The sequence below is a fragment of the Ochotona princeps genome, chromosome 6 (assembly GCF_030435755.1).
Source record: "Ochotona princeps isolate mOchPri1 chromosome 6, mOchPri1.hap1, whole genome shotgun sequence".
NCBI classification, from domain to species: Eukaryota; Metazoa; Chordata; class Mammalia; order Lagomorpha; family Ochotonidae; genus Ochotona; species Ochotona princeps.
In genome coordinates, this window is record NC_080837.1 from 24,360,752 (window position 1) to 24,378,648 (window position 17,897).

The 17,897-nt window shown below is 34.6% G+C and overlaps 1 protein-coding gene across 8 annotated transcripts in view; it reads left to right on the forward strand.

Annotated features, from left to right (window-relative positions):
• ZNF280D (zinc finger protein 280D) overlaps positions 1 to 17,897 on the forward strand; it is a 94,214-nt gene that overhangs the window by 56,196 nt on the left and 20,121 nt on the right. For 7 of the 8 annotated variants that reach the window (XM_058665801.1, XM_004578062.2, XM_058665807.1 and 4 more), the window contains 6 exons: positions 619 to 753; positions 2,523 to 2,830; positions 2,975 to 3,115; positions 7,104 to 7,163; positions 17,135 to 17,253; positions 17,398 to 17,434. In XM_058665801.1, the coding sequence (XP_058521784.1) occupies positions 619 to 753; positions 2,523 to 2,830; positions 2,975 to 3,115; positions 7,104 to 7,163; positions 17,135 to 17,253; positions 17,398 to 17,434 (800 nt within the window). The remainder of the gene's footprint in view (positions 1 to 618; positions 754 to 2,522; positions 2,831 to 2,974; positions 3,116 to 7,103; positions 7,164 to 17,134; positions 17,254 to 17,397; positions 17,435 to 17,897) is intronic. The other variant, XM_058665808.1, reaches the window with a different exon arrangement.

The window sequence follows — 17,897 nt, forward strand, 5'->3', positions numbered from 1 at the left end:
GTTTAAGGAGGGATTCAGTAAGAGGTTCCTAACCAGTTTAGTAGATTGTTATTAGCTGCTGTGTTTTATGATTTCATATCTACGTGGTCTTAGCAGTATCCACCACCCACCTGTGATTATTTCCATACAAATTAGAGATTCAGTCCCCTCAGTTGTACTTGCCCTATCTTGAGTGCTCATCAGTAACCACAGTAGCTACAATGTTGATCAGTGCAGCTCTAGACATTGTCACCATTAGATGATTTTATTAGACAACACTGCTTCATACAAACATTCCTGTAATATAACGTTCTTTGAATTGTCTGGTTAGATTTTGTCTTAAAACATTTATTTTGCCAACTTGTTAATCAAATGGAAACAGAACAAGTTAAAAATAAAAATAAATAAAACAAATCTTAAAAAAAGTAATTTCTTTTCCCTGGGTAAAACATAGTATAGCTCACTTTCCCATCAAAATACTATATTTGTGCAAAAAATGAAATAGTATTTTGGAATTAGTTATGATGTGAAGCTACACACATTTTAATGTAATTTAAGTATCATTAAATCTGGCTAGAGCAACCTTAAGACAAAGGATTTGAACTTACAGGGATGATTATTATTTTGCCTTCTAAACAGAAAAAAGGAATACATCGTTGTACAAAATGCAGATTGCAATTTTTGACATGCAAAGAGAAAATGGATCACAAGACTCAGCATCATCGAACATTTATAAAACCTAAACAACTAGAAGGATTGCCTCCTGGGACAAAAGTGAGTTCAAATACGTTGTATTTTTGCATTGTATTTAATACAATTTAGTTTATTTTTTGAATATATTTTTAATGATCACTTCTGATTTTATTACAATTTAAATTTAGGTTTTATAATTCTTTTGCTTAAAAAGAAAAACTTGTAAATGTTGTTTTGAGGTCAATGAAGTATGTTATGTTGAAATGGTATTTCGTTGTAAAATAAAAGTGCAACCAGATGAACTGTTTCCTGTGCCAGCAGGTTGTTTCAGTACTGTGTAGCCTGTTTTGAGCTACTCTAGTTGGCCTTATGTATGTTAGTTTTATCTTTTGAAGAATAAAATGCTTTAGATCAGGAATCCAATTTTATTTATCTTTGTATCCCCAGCATCTGGTATAGCACCTTGAATACCATAGGTTCTCAAATGTTTGTTGAAGTTGTTATGAATGAGTATACTCTCGGAGAAGCAAGTTCTGCTGCTGGATAGCATTATGTTTTAAATCAGCAAACACATGTCTGACTGCATACTGATGATTCTAATTTACTTTTCCCTTTTTGCCTTATGTACATCTGTTTTCTTTGACTTCTCTATATACAGTCAGCTCTTGAATATTTGCTCCAGTGGAGGGAAACAGAGGCATGGATAATCCAAAGTGAAATAATCCCCAAAACATTTATATTTGGCTTGGGTACTTTGAGTGTGGGTATGTCTGTTATTTGAATTAACTAAACAATGTAAAGCCATGCTCTGAAGACCTAGAGCAAGAGAAGCTATCCAGCATCCTTCCCTGCAATCCATTCATTTCATGCTGGGACTAGACATGCAGAACACTAATGTAAGCAGTGCAGTACTCTCTCATTTTTCCCTTATTAATAATAATAATGATTATGATAATGATACTAAATGTTCTTATGGCACCCGAAAATTAGGCTTTCAGTGTACTTTTTTCATGATTCTGTTATTTAACCCATACAACAATCCAGTGACATAGACAAGTATTGATTTGTATTGTGGTGGCAAAAGGCTCAGAAAAATTAATTGCTTTTTCTAGATCACATGACTACAGAGGCATTTAAACTCAATTGTGTTGATTCCTGGTCCAGTGCTTTTGTATGATACCCAAGCACATGTATTTATTAGAACATTTTCTTGAGAATGTTGGTGCTTTCTATTACAAACCAACAGATAAAATTTTTGCCTTGTAAATACTAAGTGATAAACTTTGTATTACTTCTCTGTAAGAAAATTCTAAATATTCTTAAACTATTCCTATAGTATATAGAATTGATACAACTCCTTTCAGAAATCTATAAGCGTAAATACTAGGCAATCCACTCCTGGAAAGAAGAGGTCACATTTACTATGAATCTGTTTTGTTTTGTAATTGTGAAAGGAAAAAGGTGTCCTTTCTGGAGTTATTTTTTAGGCTTTAATATTTAAATCTTAAGCGCTGTGTTTGTGAATTTTTGTCATATATGTATCAGAGTGTAAAAATAGTTGTGTAATGTGCTCTTTTTTATATTCATATAATTTGCATTAACTCCTAATTATCCATTAATAACTGTTAACATACAACTGATATCTGTACAAAAATACAAGTATGTAATATTACAAGTGAACACATACCAAGTTTAATTCTGTTGTATTGGTTTGAGCATTTAGAAGAAGTGGAAGACTTAATCAGATTATAATTTTCTTTAATACTTGATGTTTAGCTTTTTGTACAGTGCTATTCTAATATTAATGTAATGATGACTTCCTTAAAGCAATTATTCCCTTCATTTTGTAGGTTACTATTCGAGCTTCAGTTGGACCTCTTCAATCAGGATCTTCAGTTACACCATCCATTAGTGCAAGCACTTCTACCCTTCAGCTTTCACCTCCAAGGACTAAAAATATAACTGATAAAACTCCCACAAAGTTGAATACAAGTAAACCTAATACAACCAAATCCAATGCAAGTAAACCCAGTGCCAGTAAGCCTAATGGAAATAAATCTAAATATAAATCAAAAATATCTAATATACAAAAGAAACAAAGCACATTGGCTAGTAGCAATAAAAAAAGTAAAGTTAACACAGCATTGAGGAACTTAAGGTAATCTTTATTCCTGAAACACAATACTAACTCAAATTTAAGCATAAAAACTTCATCCTTTAGTTAACAGAACATTAATAAGGCTCTCCCTTAATATTTTTGTCTTAAAATATATTTTTATCATTTTCTTTATGTCTCCATAAGGTATCGTCGGGGCGTTCACAAGTGCATTGAATGTTGTTCCGAAATAAAAGATTTTGCAAACCATTTTCCTACATATGTCCACTGTAGTTTTTGCAGATACAACACTAGCTGTAGCAAAGCCTATGTAAATCATATGATGAGGTAAGATGAGTTAAACATGTAAATCGCCAATTAAAATTATATGTCAGCAAATTTTTGTTTTGAAAATAAAGGTGTTCTTTTAGAAGCCAGATTTTCTCATTAAGGAACTAGAAGAAACTTTTAAGATATTGCCTGAAACTATTTTCTGGCGTATCAACTTAAGATACCACTTAGAATAAAATTGTGAGATGAGTTATTAAACCAATGAAATTAAGATAGATTTGTTAGGCAAATAGATTTTCTCTCATTTTTTCCCTATAGATATTTCATAAATTTCCAAATTTCCGAAAATTTTTTAATGTTTAGGGTTTATGTACAAAATAAATACATGTAATATCGTTAGTGTTAACCTTGAAATGATCACTCTGAGACACATCAGAATTTCCACTGCTTTTAGAAATTTCACTGGATCTAGCTCCCTTTCTTTCTGTTACCTTGAATCCATCTGTCTTTACATCCATCTTTCTCCTCAGCCAGCCAGCCAGTCGTTTATACTTGAGTTCACTGAGTGAATAGGCTGGGCAGTTCTAGCCGTGCTGTCCCTATTGGATTATTTTTCATTAATTCATTCAGCTTACATTATTTGAATTTACTCCATGCTGATGAAATGCTTCAACTTATATTACTTTCATTTTAATCTCATTGGTAGAGAAAACTTCCTTTAGGATAGAGTTTCATTTAAAAAAATGGCAAAAGCTATTCAGAAATAAACCAGAGAGATTGATTATACAAAATCAGGTTGTGCTCTGTGTCTGTCCCTTTGTTTCTATTCACTTCCCTCTCTTTGCCTCTCAAATTAATAAATGTAAAATATATGAAAACATTTTTTAAAAGGGTTAGGCATTTACCACAGTGGCTAAGATACTGATTAGGAAGCCTGCATCCATATTGAATGTCTGGGCTTAATTCCATATCCCAAGAAGCAGTAGTACAGGAAATGTGGAGCTCAAGCACCTGTATCACTGCCACCCCAAGCTACTGGCTTGGTAGTCATTAGGAAATAAACCAGTAGATGGGAGGTTTCTCTTTCTTTGTCTCTCCAATAAATAAAAATTCAATGCAATATGATTTTAAAAAATATTCAGAATTAATGTGTGATTAATATAAGTGAGATATCCTAATTTAAATTTTAGATTTATCATTAACTAAATTTTGTTTATTCTTTTAAAGATTTGTTATTTATATGGAAGATAGAGTTACACAGAGATAGGGAGAGACAGATAGGTGCAATAGCCAGGTGAGGGCTAAGCCGAAGCTAGGAGTCTACAATTCCAGTTGGGTCTCCCAGATAAGATCAGTACCCCAAATGCTTGAACCATATTCCACTACTTTCCCAGTTGAATTAGCAGTGAGATGGATTGGCAGTGGAGCACCTGGCACTCAAACCAGCACCCGAAACTGATGTTGGCATTGCTACAATGCTGTCCCCTATTTATTATTTTTACATATTTGTTTGAAGGGGAGGGAGGCAAGGAAACAGACTAGCCAAGAGAGAGATCCCATTCACTGATGAACTTCCAAATTGTCTGCAACTGCTAGGGCTGGGCAAAGCCAAAGTTTGGAGCCTAGAACTCAGTCTATGTCTGTCTTGTAAGGCAAATAGCAGGAAGCAGGAATTAAGAATGTAGTTAGATCTAAAATCCATAGAATATGATGTCTCAAGTGACATCTTACCAACTCCCCCAAATGCTCACAGCTATTTTTTTAAAATTGATTTCAGAGGCAGAGAGAAATCTGTTGTCTACTACTTCATTCCCCAGATGCTCACAAGAGTTAGTGCTAACTCTAGCTGATGGTACTTCTTTTTCAGTTCCTTTAGCTTTTTAATTTCTTAAAAATCTTTGCATGTCTTCACTGTTGTTCATTGCTTAGCCTGGAACAAAGCAGTAAGACTCCTCTTAACTGGAATGGACTCCTATGTGTTGGCTGGCTTCTGTTCCATTTGCCTGCAACTTTCTCTGTGTAACCACAAAATTCTATATGTGTCATTGGTCATCTTTATCTTAATTATTTGTGAATATATACTCATGGGGCATTTTTTCTGTGTCGGTTTCTATCTCCCTACCCTCATACCCAAACCATAAGTTCTAGTATAGCCAATTTGTCATCTTACCGTACCATCATCCTTTAATCTGTATCTGAAATGGTAACCATATTAACAATATTGTTGGATGTTAATGAAAATATTCTTTTTGTGTTTCTTAGAAAGTAGTTACTTGCATGGAGTCAAAACTATTGAAAAATATGGTTGAAGAGGTTTTGTCCTGTATTTTTTTGATGTGTAATTTAGACGTAATAAAATCGACTCATTTTCAGAGAATGGCTTAATGGGATTTGACAATCATATCCATTAATGTATCCAAGTAGCAGGGTTTTTAAATCTAGGTATTACTTAATATCACGTTTTTACTATGTTATAATAAAAATCTTAATTTTTTTCTCTTTTGTTAGATGTATTTCTATATTGCCATTACCTTTGTAGAAATCAAATAGGAAAAAGAAGGGTAGTTTTTTTCTTCCTTTAGTTTCTGAACTCTGAATTCATTTTTCCTTTCCTGAAGTTCAAAAAACTATGATTATGGAGTTTGTATATTAAACGTAGATAAGGAAATGATATAAGCCCCCCATTTTTTGTAGTTAGGTAACTCTTGAACTAAGTTGAGAAAAAGTTAAATGTTATGGTTCTAAATTTAATATGGTATCATGTGGTACCAGTAATAAACAGTTGTGAAAAGTATCAGAAAGACCTGAAAATAATTTTTCTCTTATCATACAGATAAATGAACCAAAACCAGAATCCTTTTTTGAAGAGAAAGAAAAGCTTTTAAATCTCACTTTTAGAACAGCTTGTGTCATTCACATGTTCTTAGGAATCAGACAAAATCTTGGATTCAACCCTCTGATGAAAAAGTTATTAATGTAAATTTTTCCTTATAATTTTAATGCTTCCCCATCTCCTGGTACTGTCTTCTAACAAAATTTTGTGGTATTGTCTCAGATTTGTAAATTCTTAAATACTATTTACTCGCAAATAGGAGGGATATCAGCAGTCATCTGAGTAATTATAGCTAGCATGAATGTTTGTTTTTCCATGGATGCACGTGGTAGTGCTGGTGGTGATTACCTTGTGTCTGAGAGTAACTGTTAACTTGGTGTGTTGGCTTACGCTTCTCAAACTTGAGCTGGTCCAAGAATCTTTGAAAAATCTTACTACAGCAGATTCCAAGGCTCTGCTGCTAGAGGTTAACTCAGTAAGTTTATGGGATTCTGAGAGTTTGCATTTCTAAACAACGTCTCAGGTAATTTTATGAGTCCATGATTCCATTTTTAGAAAGAATGTACTAACCTTATCCTGGCTTTCTAGTAATAGGAAACTTTCCTCACCAAAATTTGGGTTATGAAAACAGTTATTATTGGCTACAAAATTTGGTTTAGGGTTTTCTGTTCTTGTGTTTAGAGAAAGATTGCATAAATTCATGAGTTCTGCTTTTTTTTTAACATCTACTAATAACTGTAAAGAATGCTTTGAAGTTTAAATTTACAAGTGGTGTGCAGTGGCGTTTAGCTCAAGTACTGTTTGCTTTCTAGATGATCTGAATTCTGTCTTCCTTACTCCACACATCCATGTTTTAAGGTTAGAGAATATTTGGAAGTTTAGTGATTTTTATTGATAAGCATTCATTTTATTAACAAAAATTCAAATTTATTTCCAAGTATTAATAGATAGAATTTGATTGGTGCTATTATACTTTGTAAATTTTTTAATACAATAACATTAAGATAGTGATCATTTAAGAATACACTTAGGAAAATAAGTATCATTAGGAAACAAGTAGATCAAATTAAGATTTAAAAAGCAGAGGGATGACAAACATTATTTATATCATAATCTTCTGTTAAAATCTGAAAACTTAAGTATCGGGTTTAATATAGTTTAAAATGAAAATCCTTTGCTGTGTAATTACTAAAATCTCTTTTGTTTCTCCAGCTTTCATAGTAACCGTCCAAGTAAAAGGTTTTGTATATTTAAGAAGCATTCAGAACTCAGGTAACTAGTTGGTCATTTTTTATTCTTATTCAGAAGTGGTCATTTTGTTACTATTATTATTGTTTTAATTGTAAAGGCAGAGAGAAATAAAGAAGAGACACATGCAGAAATCATTTAACCCCTTGTCCCTCCCCAGAAGCCTGGAGTAGTTGGGGCTGGCCCAGGCAAAACCTAAGAGCTCAGTCTTTGTCTGCTTTGTGGGTAGCAGCTATTGAGCCATCATCTGCTGCCTCAAAAGGTACTCATTTGCAGGAAGTTGGATTTGAGACTGGAGCTGAAACGCAGTGCTAGAAACTTCGTATGGGATGCAAAAGAACCAAGCAATATCTGAATTGTCGGGCAAAATTCCTTCCTCAGTGTTTTGTTTTCTTTACATAAGGGTTTACTGAGAAGTAATTTGTTAAAATTTATGCATTTAATGTGTAAAATAATATGTTTCGTTTTATCCAAAGAGCCGTAACAGTTACCATAATTGATTTTATCACATGTTCGCTCCAAAAAACCTTTTCTCATTAATGGTCATCTCCATTTTTCTGTCCATATCTAAACCACCACTAATTGTTTTTTGTTGGTATAGATTTATACTTTCTGGACCTTTCATATCAATGGAAGCATACATTATGTGGTGTTTTATGACTCCTGGCTTTCATCCAGTCTAATGTTTCCCAGGTTCATCCATATTATAGCATGTATCAGTACTTCAGCTTGTTAAAATTACAGAATAACATTTCATTTTATGGATATACCACAGTTTTAATCCATTTGGATTACTTTTATGTTGAGGTCATTATAAATAATACTGCTAAGATTTGTTACTATGGACATGTCTTCTCTGTGTTGAGCATTTGAGGAATTTATTCTTCCAGAGTAGCTCTGCTATTTTGCATTGCCATTAACACTTTGTGGGGGTTTCATTTTCTCCACATCTTTGCCAATGTCTGTGTCTCTTAAAAAATTGTTCTTTACCAAAGATGAACTCCCAGTAAAACTGTTGAATATATCCTGACAGTAGGAAGCTGGACTCTGACATTGTCCTTGCATATGATGTCAGGAAACACTTCAGTAGCAGAATGATGGACTAATGACTGTTTATGAAGGACCGCTCATTATAATACTAGAGGGGAAATCAGAAGTGAGGGAGAGGGAACTTTGGGAGGGGGGATGGGAAATCCCGGAGCCTATGGAACTGAATCATAAAATAATAATAAAAAAAATAGAGAAAAATGTTCTTTAAATTTTGAGAGGCAGACAGAAATTTTTCATCTGCTCGTTAACTTCCTAAATTCCTACAACAGCTGGGGGCAAGAACAGGGCATTAGGAATCCAGTCCAGGTCTCCCAGGTGGGTGACAGAAATCCAATTACTTGCTTGGGCTATCACTACTGCCTTTCAGCATCTGCATTAGCAGCGAGCTGGAGTTAGGAGCCAAAGTTGGAATTTGAACCCAGTAGTCCCATTGTGAGATGCAGCTTCCTAACTGCTAGGCTAATTGCCCATTCCTGTTGTTACTGATTTTTAGACAAGTTTTTTGGTTTTTTTTTTAAGATTCATTTATTTTTATTGGAAAGGCAGATTTACAGAGAGAAAGATCTTCTGTTTGCTAGTTCACTCCCCAAGTGGCCACAGCAGCCAGAGCTAAACCATTCCAAAGCTGAAATTCAAGAGATTCTTCCAGGTCTCCCACAAGGATGCAGGGTTCCAAAGCTTTGGGTTGTCCTCTGTTGCTTTCCCAGAGGGAGCTGGATTGGGAAGTGGAGCAGCCAGGACACGAACCTAGTGCCCATATGGGATCCGGGCACATGCAAGGGGAGGATTTAGCCACTGAGCCATCACATTGACCCCTTTAAAAGTTTTATTTTATTTAATTTTTTAAAAAGGCAAGAGATATATTGCATCTCTGACTGACTCCTCAAATGCCTGTGTGGCAGACATGGATGGTCTACGCTGAAGCCAGGCCTAGAAATCATTCTGGGCCCTCCTGTTCAGGTGGCAGGAACCCGAGTGTGTGAGCTGCCATCTGCTACTTTCCAGGATGTACATCGGTAGGAAGCTGGATCAGAAATGGGAAAGCCAGGACCCAAAACACATTCTAGTATGTTTTGTGGATTTCCCAAGTAGCACATTAACTGCTGTGATGAAAATCCACTCGTTTACTGATTTTAGAATATGACTACATGAGTGGGTGTAAAGTGATATCTCATTGTAGCTTTCTATGAATTTTTGTTTATTCTGGTTTTGAGATGCTTTAAATAATTGCTACTAGGTTTTACAGAGTAATGTTCATTGATATCCTTAGTTTAGAAGAGCCATTTTCTTACTACTTTCATTTCAGTGGTGATAAACAGTATTAAGATGAAACTTTCACTCACTGATATTGTAAAATAATACTAAAACTCCCAAGTAATACTTGAGTATTGAAAAGACACCTAAGATAATCGAGTTAAGTGACTTGCTTTTTAATGTAGAAGTAGATCTCTCTCTATTATTGCTAAACAGATATGTTGTAAGAAAGTGACAAAATAAAAAATCAGTGATATTGCTCCTTATATTTACAAACCACAATTAAAAGTTTTGGTAAATTCATTCAAACAGATGTCTTAATCATAAACAGAGTCATGAAGTCAAATAATAAAGTCAAAATATATTTTAACTGAAGTTACTAAATATGAATTTATTTAAACCATATTCATGTTATTGTGTGCTACTTCAAAAAGTGACAATAAATACCTTTTATATCTCATCTTTGTCCTTCATTTGTAATTTTATATATTAACAATGAAATAAAATTCTCCAAATAAAAAATTCAAGATGAAGACAAACATCCTTTAAAACAATGAAGTGAAATTCTCCAAATAAAAATGATTCAGTATGAATACAAACCTCTTTTAAAACTTAAGAGAATGGTAAGACAAAAGGAAATACCCAGAACAACAAAATAAAGGCATTTTTTCCCCTTTTTTTGAGATTTATTTGTTTTACATGAAAGAGACACATACACACACACACGTACGGATCTTCCACCCACCATCCATTGGTTCAATCCCAAAGAGGCTGCATCATCTAGAGCTGGACTAGTCTGAAACTGAAAGCCAAGAGCCTCTGCTGGATCTCCCACATGTGTGCAGGGGTCCATGGCCTTGGGCTGTCCACTGCTTTCCCAGGCCACAAGCAGGGAAGTGGAGCAACCAGATACTACATATGGAAGTACATACTGTATATGGAACTGGTGCCCCTATGGAATGCCAGTGCTGCAGAAAGAGGGTTAGTGTGTGGGGCAGCCCCAAAATTCTATTCATTTAATGTTCCAAGAATTTGTCTATAGATTGTAATAGCAGGCTCAACAAAATAATACAAACCCATGGCATAGGGCATGGCAGTACTTTCATTTGGCTCTTGTTTACCAGGAGAACTTCTAAATTAGAGTAGCAAAACTGTCTCCGTGTTTTTAAGTTATTCTGAAATAACAAAAAATTCTTAATATTTCCCATTATTTTTACATATTTTTGTTGTAAACAAATGTTTCCTAGGGTCAGATACTTCCTACCACTCAGAAAACATAGGAGATTGTTAGTTAGTTAGTTAGTTATCAAAATGCACTCTAAACTTAGAAGGCCAACTTTGCTGAAAGATTTTCTCAGTATTCTACAATGGCTTTAATAGTGATAACTTTTTAAATAAATGGATTAGTATGAAGTTCAATATCATATAAGAACTACTCTTTGATTAAATAAATACTAGTTTTGTATTAGTAACATGTACTTTAAAATATATACCTAATTTAACACCAAAGTTGATATTATGAGGCTGGAATAAAAAAAATAAAAGTATTAAGGCTTACTGATGAAGATCCTGGGAGGAAATTCTTTTCTATTATGTCCTCTGTAAAATCTCACTGAGTGATGCTGTGCACATATTCTTGGCACTCAGGGTACTGTCACACCAATGCAGTCACTAACACATCATTGCAAAAATAAACTCTATTCAGTAAATAAAAATATTCCACGCCTAGTTTAGATACTTCAGAAATGCCCACTATGTAAAAAAGTACAGCATTTCTATCTAATAGAAATTCCATTTTTATTGTCTTTTTTAGATAAATTATTGACCTTTATAATAACTTTTAAATTAGAGGGAAAAAGTAAAACTAAGATTTACCACAAAGTAAAATTAATACTACTAGTGTTATTTTATTTATTATGTTGCCCTTAATATAATAAACTTCTGATAAATTCATGACCTATGGTATGATTTTTTTCATACAAAGTGTGGAAATGCTTCTCAAAAACTCCAGATACAATAGGCATCAAATTCCAGGCCCAGAGAATAGAAATAACTTTCTTTTTTAAGATTTACTTATTTTTTTATTTGAAAGGCAGATTTACAGAGAAGGAGAAGAAAATCTTCATTAGCTGAGTCATCTCTCAAAGGGCTGAAACAACTGAAGCTAGACCAGTGAAGCCAGGAACCTGGAGCTTTCTCTGGGCTCCCTTTTAGGTGCATGGTCTCAAGGACTTGGGCCATTCTCTACTGTTTTCACAGGCTCATTATCAGAGGGCTGAATTAGAAGTGGATCAGCTGGGACGCAAACTGGCACCCATATATACCAGTGCATTTAGGTAGAGGATTAGCCTGTTGAGCCAATGTATCCATTTTTCTATTTAGTACAGGTTGTAGCAGCTCCTATGAAAATAACAAAGTGATTTTGAACTAACTCTCAAGGAATGTACAGTTCATTGGGTGAAAGATACAGGGGAAAAATGATGATATTAATGTGGAAACAATGGTCTTACCCACTTTTCTGTAGCCCTTGACCCTTTATACCCTAGTCAACTATGTAAGATTATGAAAAAAATTTTAAAAATTAATTTTGATAAGTGCATTGAGAGTTATTTCAAGAAAGGAGGGAAGTTACTTAGAGTAATGTTTAAAGAATGGCTGTTGTATCTTCTGATAGAAGAGGTATAGGCAATCTAGTAGAACACAAATAGGGACAGAAGTGAAATTTAGAAGATGTATAGAAGAAATGGCAAGTAATAAATGGATAGAGCAAGTAGTTTATCGAATAAAAAGATTGACGTCTAGGATGATAGTATTGAGCTTAGAGCTAAATTTGAAAGGATTGAAACTTAAGTCAGCAGATACTGGAAAAACAATGTTTTATGTAGAATGAAGTGATACTAAAGGAAGGATGAAGTCAGAATATGTAAGGTGAGTTATAAACATGTCATTACAGATTAAAACTGGTAGTTGTGAATTTACTAGTGATACAATTTAAGCTGATGAGATTACATTCTGTCATTAATATGATGCTGTCACTATGTGGAAATATATTGTAATGGGGCTTTGGAATCAGCTCTATTTCAAACCTAGACCTGAATTTTAAGATAAGTCTTACTGTTAATAATAAATGATAATTATAGCACCTATCTTTTTTTCAAAAGATCTACCTATTTTTATTTGAAAGGCAGATTTACAGAGAGAGGCGAGAGAAAGAGAGCGAGACCTTCCATCCTCTAGTTCACTCCCTGATGGCCTCAGTGGCTGGAGCTGAGCCACTGCATAGCCAGAAGCCTGGAGCTTTCTCCAGGTCTGCCACTTGCATGCAGGGACCTGGGGCGTATTTTACTGCTTTCCCAAAGCATCTTACGAGGGAGGTAGATCAAAAGTGTAGCAGCCAGGACTCGAACTGGTGCTGGTATGGAATGCTGGCATGCAGGTTGAGGCTTAACCTACTCTGCCATAGTGCTGGTCCCAGGACCTAACCTTTTTGAATATTACAAGGTTTTGATGCACTGTCTTGTCTAAGATAAGCCTGACATAGATTAAGTAATGAATTAATAATAATATAAAAATATTGAACATGTATTTTAAGAAAGAAGAGGATCAGAGCTTTAGTGTAGAAGAAAATGGCCTCAGAAAAGCACCAGCAGTTTTATTTTTAGGAGGATGTAATTATAGGACAAAGTATATGATTTGGCTTTTTAAAGGTTTTTTGTTTTGTTTTTATGCCTTTTATATAAAGTGAGCAAGCTTCACGTGCTTCATTATATAGATTTGACAGCATAGTGGTACTTTCCATCCTGTTCTCTGCCTGCCCACATTCTGCACCTACACTCCTCCTTCCTTCCTTCCTTCCTTCCTTCCTTCCTTCCTTCCTTTATTTATTTATTTATTTATTTATTTATCTTTTTTAAATTATTATTTTTCTTTTTCTTTTCTAATTTTTATAGTTGCATACTCTCAATTCACTTTGCAATTATAGGCTTAACACTTGATTAGGTAAAGATATCCACACATAGCAAGTAGAAAAAAAGTTTTAAAGACTGTAAATAACTTCCAAATATTTCAAAACCAATCTCATATAAATTACATTTTTTTGTGTGTGTTCTGTATATTATCACAGATTAGGAAATATTTGAGAGTGCATAATGGTCTCCAGTTGTATTCATTTAGTTGGAAAAGACAAGATTTCATTCTTTTTTTTAATCCCTGAGAAGTATTTCATAGTGTGTGGATGTCCATGTACACACACGGAAACCATATGTTCTTTATCCCCATCATCAGATAATGGGCATCTGGTTGATTCCCTATCTTTGCTGCTGTGAATTGAGGGTATAGGTAACTTTAATATGCTGATTTACTTTTATGTGATTAATTCCCAGGAGTGGGATTGATGGGTCCTCTTTCTAGATACCAGAGGCACCATCTCCATACTGTCTCAATAGTGGTTGTACCTAGTTTACATTCCCACCAACAGTGAATTAGCGTGCCTTTCCCCTCCTTCCCACCATCCTCAACAGCATTTATTGTTTTCTGATTTCTGTATAATAGACATCCTAACTAAGGTGAAGTGAAGCCTCATTGTGGGTTTTTATTAATTTGTTTAGGTGCCCATGTTATGGAATAATGAGTTAGCCTCTGTCTACAATGCCAGCATCCTGTATGGGTTGTGGCTGTTCCACTTCTGATCAGATTCCTCTACTAGTGCATGTGGGAGGGCAGTGGAAGATTGCCCGAGTGCTTGAGCTGCTGTTACCCACATGAGAGACCCAGAAAAAGTGGTAGGCTCCTGACTTCGTACCAGTCCAGCTCTGGATTTTGCAGCTGGACCATTTGGGGAATGGACCAGCAGATGGAGAATTCTCTTTGTCTCTCCATCTCTCTGTAATGCTACGTTTTATTTTATTTTTAAAGGTTGATTCATTTTTATCCAAATGGCAGATTTACGGGGGGAAGGAGAAACAGAAATCTTCCACCTCCTGGTTCACTTCCCAAATGGCCACAACAGCTAGAGTTCACCCCATCTAAAGCCAGAGGCTAGGAGCTTCCTCCAGGTGTCCCACAGGGATGCAGTGGTCTGAAGACTTGGAGCATCCTCTGCTGCCTTGCCAGGTCAAATGCAGCAAACTGGATCAGCAGAGGATTAGCTTACTACACTGCTGTGCTGGCACCAGTGACTTTGCCTTTTTACTAAAAGCAGAGAAAAGAGAAAGGGAGAAAAGGAAAGAGGAAGGGAGATACAAAAGAATGAGACCTTCTTCCCATTGGTTCACTTTCCAGAGTACAGCAACAACCAAGGCCTGGCCAGAACAAAGCCAGCTTTTTGGGTCTTCCATGTGGGTAGCAGGTGCCCAGGCACTTAGGCCATCTTCTGCTGCTTTTTTCCGTGCCATTATCAGGAGCTGGTTAGGAAACAGCAGTCAGACATCAACGGGTGCCCATTTAGGATGCTGACTTTGCAGATGGCAGCTTTATTAATTATACCACAACACTGGCCCTAAATGATTTTATTTTTATGATGGTCAGTCTTGTGCCTGTATGGCCTCCAGATGTAAAGGACAGTATTCAGGGGAGATGTCAGTCTAATATAAACTACTTGTATGTGGAGAAAACATGAATTTTTGCTATATGGTGAACCTCAAAATATATTTGTTAATAAACAGTAGCAGTGACCACATTTCGCATTTTTTCTAACCTTAGCAAAATCATTTACAATTTATGAAGAAGCTAACTTATGATTCATTAGATGGCATCCAGAGAATCCCATGGATTCCTAAGTTGAGGAGCTCCAAGCAGAACAAATGAGGAAATCAGGAATTAACATGAATTCTATCTAGTTTGACCTGCTTAGAGAGTATGATATTGTCTTATTTTCTCTGGACTTGGGTTTCTGACTTCTCTCAGCAAATCAACTTTATTAATGACATTCCTAGCCCTCCACATTTTCCTAGATCAAGAAGTTTGATTATTTTTATTAATTACAAATGCCTATTTAGAGAACTTGAGCATTCTACCCCTTCTTCAATTAACAAGTTCTTACAGAACAGGCATACAGCCTCCAGTTTACTAGTGAGACTGCTTAATGCTTGTGAGTGCAGATGTTTGGTTGATAGAAAAGACTGTAGTTAGTTATTTAAACTAAGTATTTAAGATTTTAAGTTTTAGTTAACCATGTAAGTTTGATTTATAATATTCCATCTAGAAATCTAGCACTTTCAATAACTACTATTAAAAACACTACCAATACATAACAAAGTTAATTAAGTTAAGCACTAAAGTTTTTAGTTGTTATTCACAATTCAAAATATTTTAAATAACTCAATGTCAAATTTAATATAGTTGATTTTCTTTAAAAACACTAGCAAGTTCCCAAATACTTGAAAGGTTTCACTGCTTTTACAGTCTATATGCTATGTAAAAGTAATTTGCAACTAAACATCACAAATCTTGGTACATTCTTAATTAGAATCTTAGGGCCAATGTCATATACTTTTATATGTCAATTATATTTACATTCTTGAATTAGGAAATGCTACACGGTTTGATCTGATGAGTATGAGAATTGCTTCCTAATCTCTGAAAAGTTGAAATTATTTTATAAGAAAACTATAGAGCCCAGTAGGTATTGTTCAAAGGAATGAGTAGTTTAGACCCCAGTAGGTGGTCAGTTCACAGTGCTAGGATGATGAAGACATCAAGCTTAAATATTTTATTTACTACTTAATGTGTTAAGTAAGATGAATGCCAGCTACAATGTTAAATAAAATAAACCAACTTTGTATACTTGCAGTGAATATCAAATGAAATAAGATTTAGGAAAACACCTAACATATAGTATATAGCTAATGGTAGCTGTCTCATCATTTATTTTGAAACTCTTATATTTTTCCTAATTTTATTCTCAACAAAATACATGTTGTAATCAGTATTAGAACACACACTGTACTTTTTTTGTTCACCACTATGTATAAAAAAGTACTAAAGTATGTCTTTGAAAAGACAAATTCAGTATATGTATATTTAATGCATGAATGCTATGTCTTAATATTGTAGATGGATAGAGGGACACAAAGAATGTGGCCTGCCTTAGTTATATAAGTTGTTGGTGGAGCCAAGCCTAGCTTTTATCAACTAGTATGAGAAGTTTTTTTAAACATATATACTTTTTACAAATATATAGTAGCATAATGTGGACATGGTTTTGTCATTTAAAGATAATTTTTGATTATTTCAAATTTAAATAACATAAATGAAAAGTTGTAGTTACAACACAAAAAACAAATTACATGAGTGTGTGTTGTATATACAGTAGGTTAAATTACTACTTGAGATGCTTGCATCCCATATCACCATATGTAATACAAGGTTCTGCTTCCATTTCCAATCCATCTTTCTGCTTATGTACCTACAAGGCAACGGATAGTGGCCAGAATGCTTGGGTTTCTGCCACCCATGAGGGAGACGCAGATGAAGTTTCTGGGTCCCCGCTTTAACCTTGCCTGGTCCTGCCCTTGTGGCCATTTGGGGAGTGAGCCAGCGGATGGACAGTCTCTCTGTGTTTCCCCTTCTCAACTCTCTCTGTCTTTCAAGTAAATGAATAATTCATAATGAATGGAAAGTCATGGAAAAATGATTACTGAATGTGTACATGAATTTTCCATGATGATAAAGTCCTGTATTTTTTTTTATAGGGGCATTACTGTGGTGTGCCTTAATTGTGATTTCCTAAGTGGTGTTTCTGACTTAGATAATATGGCTACACACTTATGTCAACATGAAACTCACATTTGCCAAGTTGTAATGAAGAAAGGTATGTACATGCAACTGCTATTTTGAATTTTTGGTATTTATTTTAGTATTTTTGCTCAGCTATGATATAGGCTCTTTACTCATTACTCTCAGTCTTAATATTTCATATGCTGTTGTAAATATAAAACTTTTCTTCTAATTTCAGTTTCTGTTTGTACCCCAACTTCTGAACATCTTTCTGAGTAAGTTTAATTTTTATTCAGTGCATTTTACTTTGAATGTAACATTATTGAGTTTTTAAATGTACCATTAATAGGAATGGAAAATATTAAAGTCTTTTTTTTTTTTTTCTCTAAAGCTGCTTGTTGAAATAGGTTCCTGCTCTGTGGAGCTCATGACCTGGTGCAAGACAAGTTGGAATTTCCTAAGTTCAAAGTTCTGAGCTGTTTTCTTACACAAAGGCAGTTAAGCAGCCAGGTTTATAACACTAGCTCTCATTATTCAGCTCTTTTCAGCTTTCAAATGGGTCTAGATTCTTATTTTACCTAATCTGTGTCAGATTGTCATATCCTAACATGTCTTTTTTTCCTTCTAGTTGGCCACCTCTAAAAACCAACTTTTGTTGCTATAGTCTTTTATTTCTTTGTTTAAAATGATTTTTTTTTTGTTTTTCTCTGCTGTACTTGCCTGCAGAATAATACATTC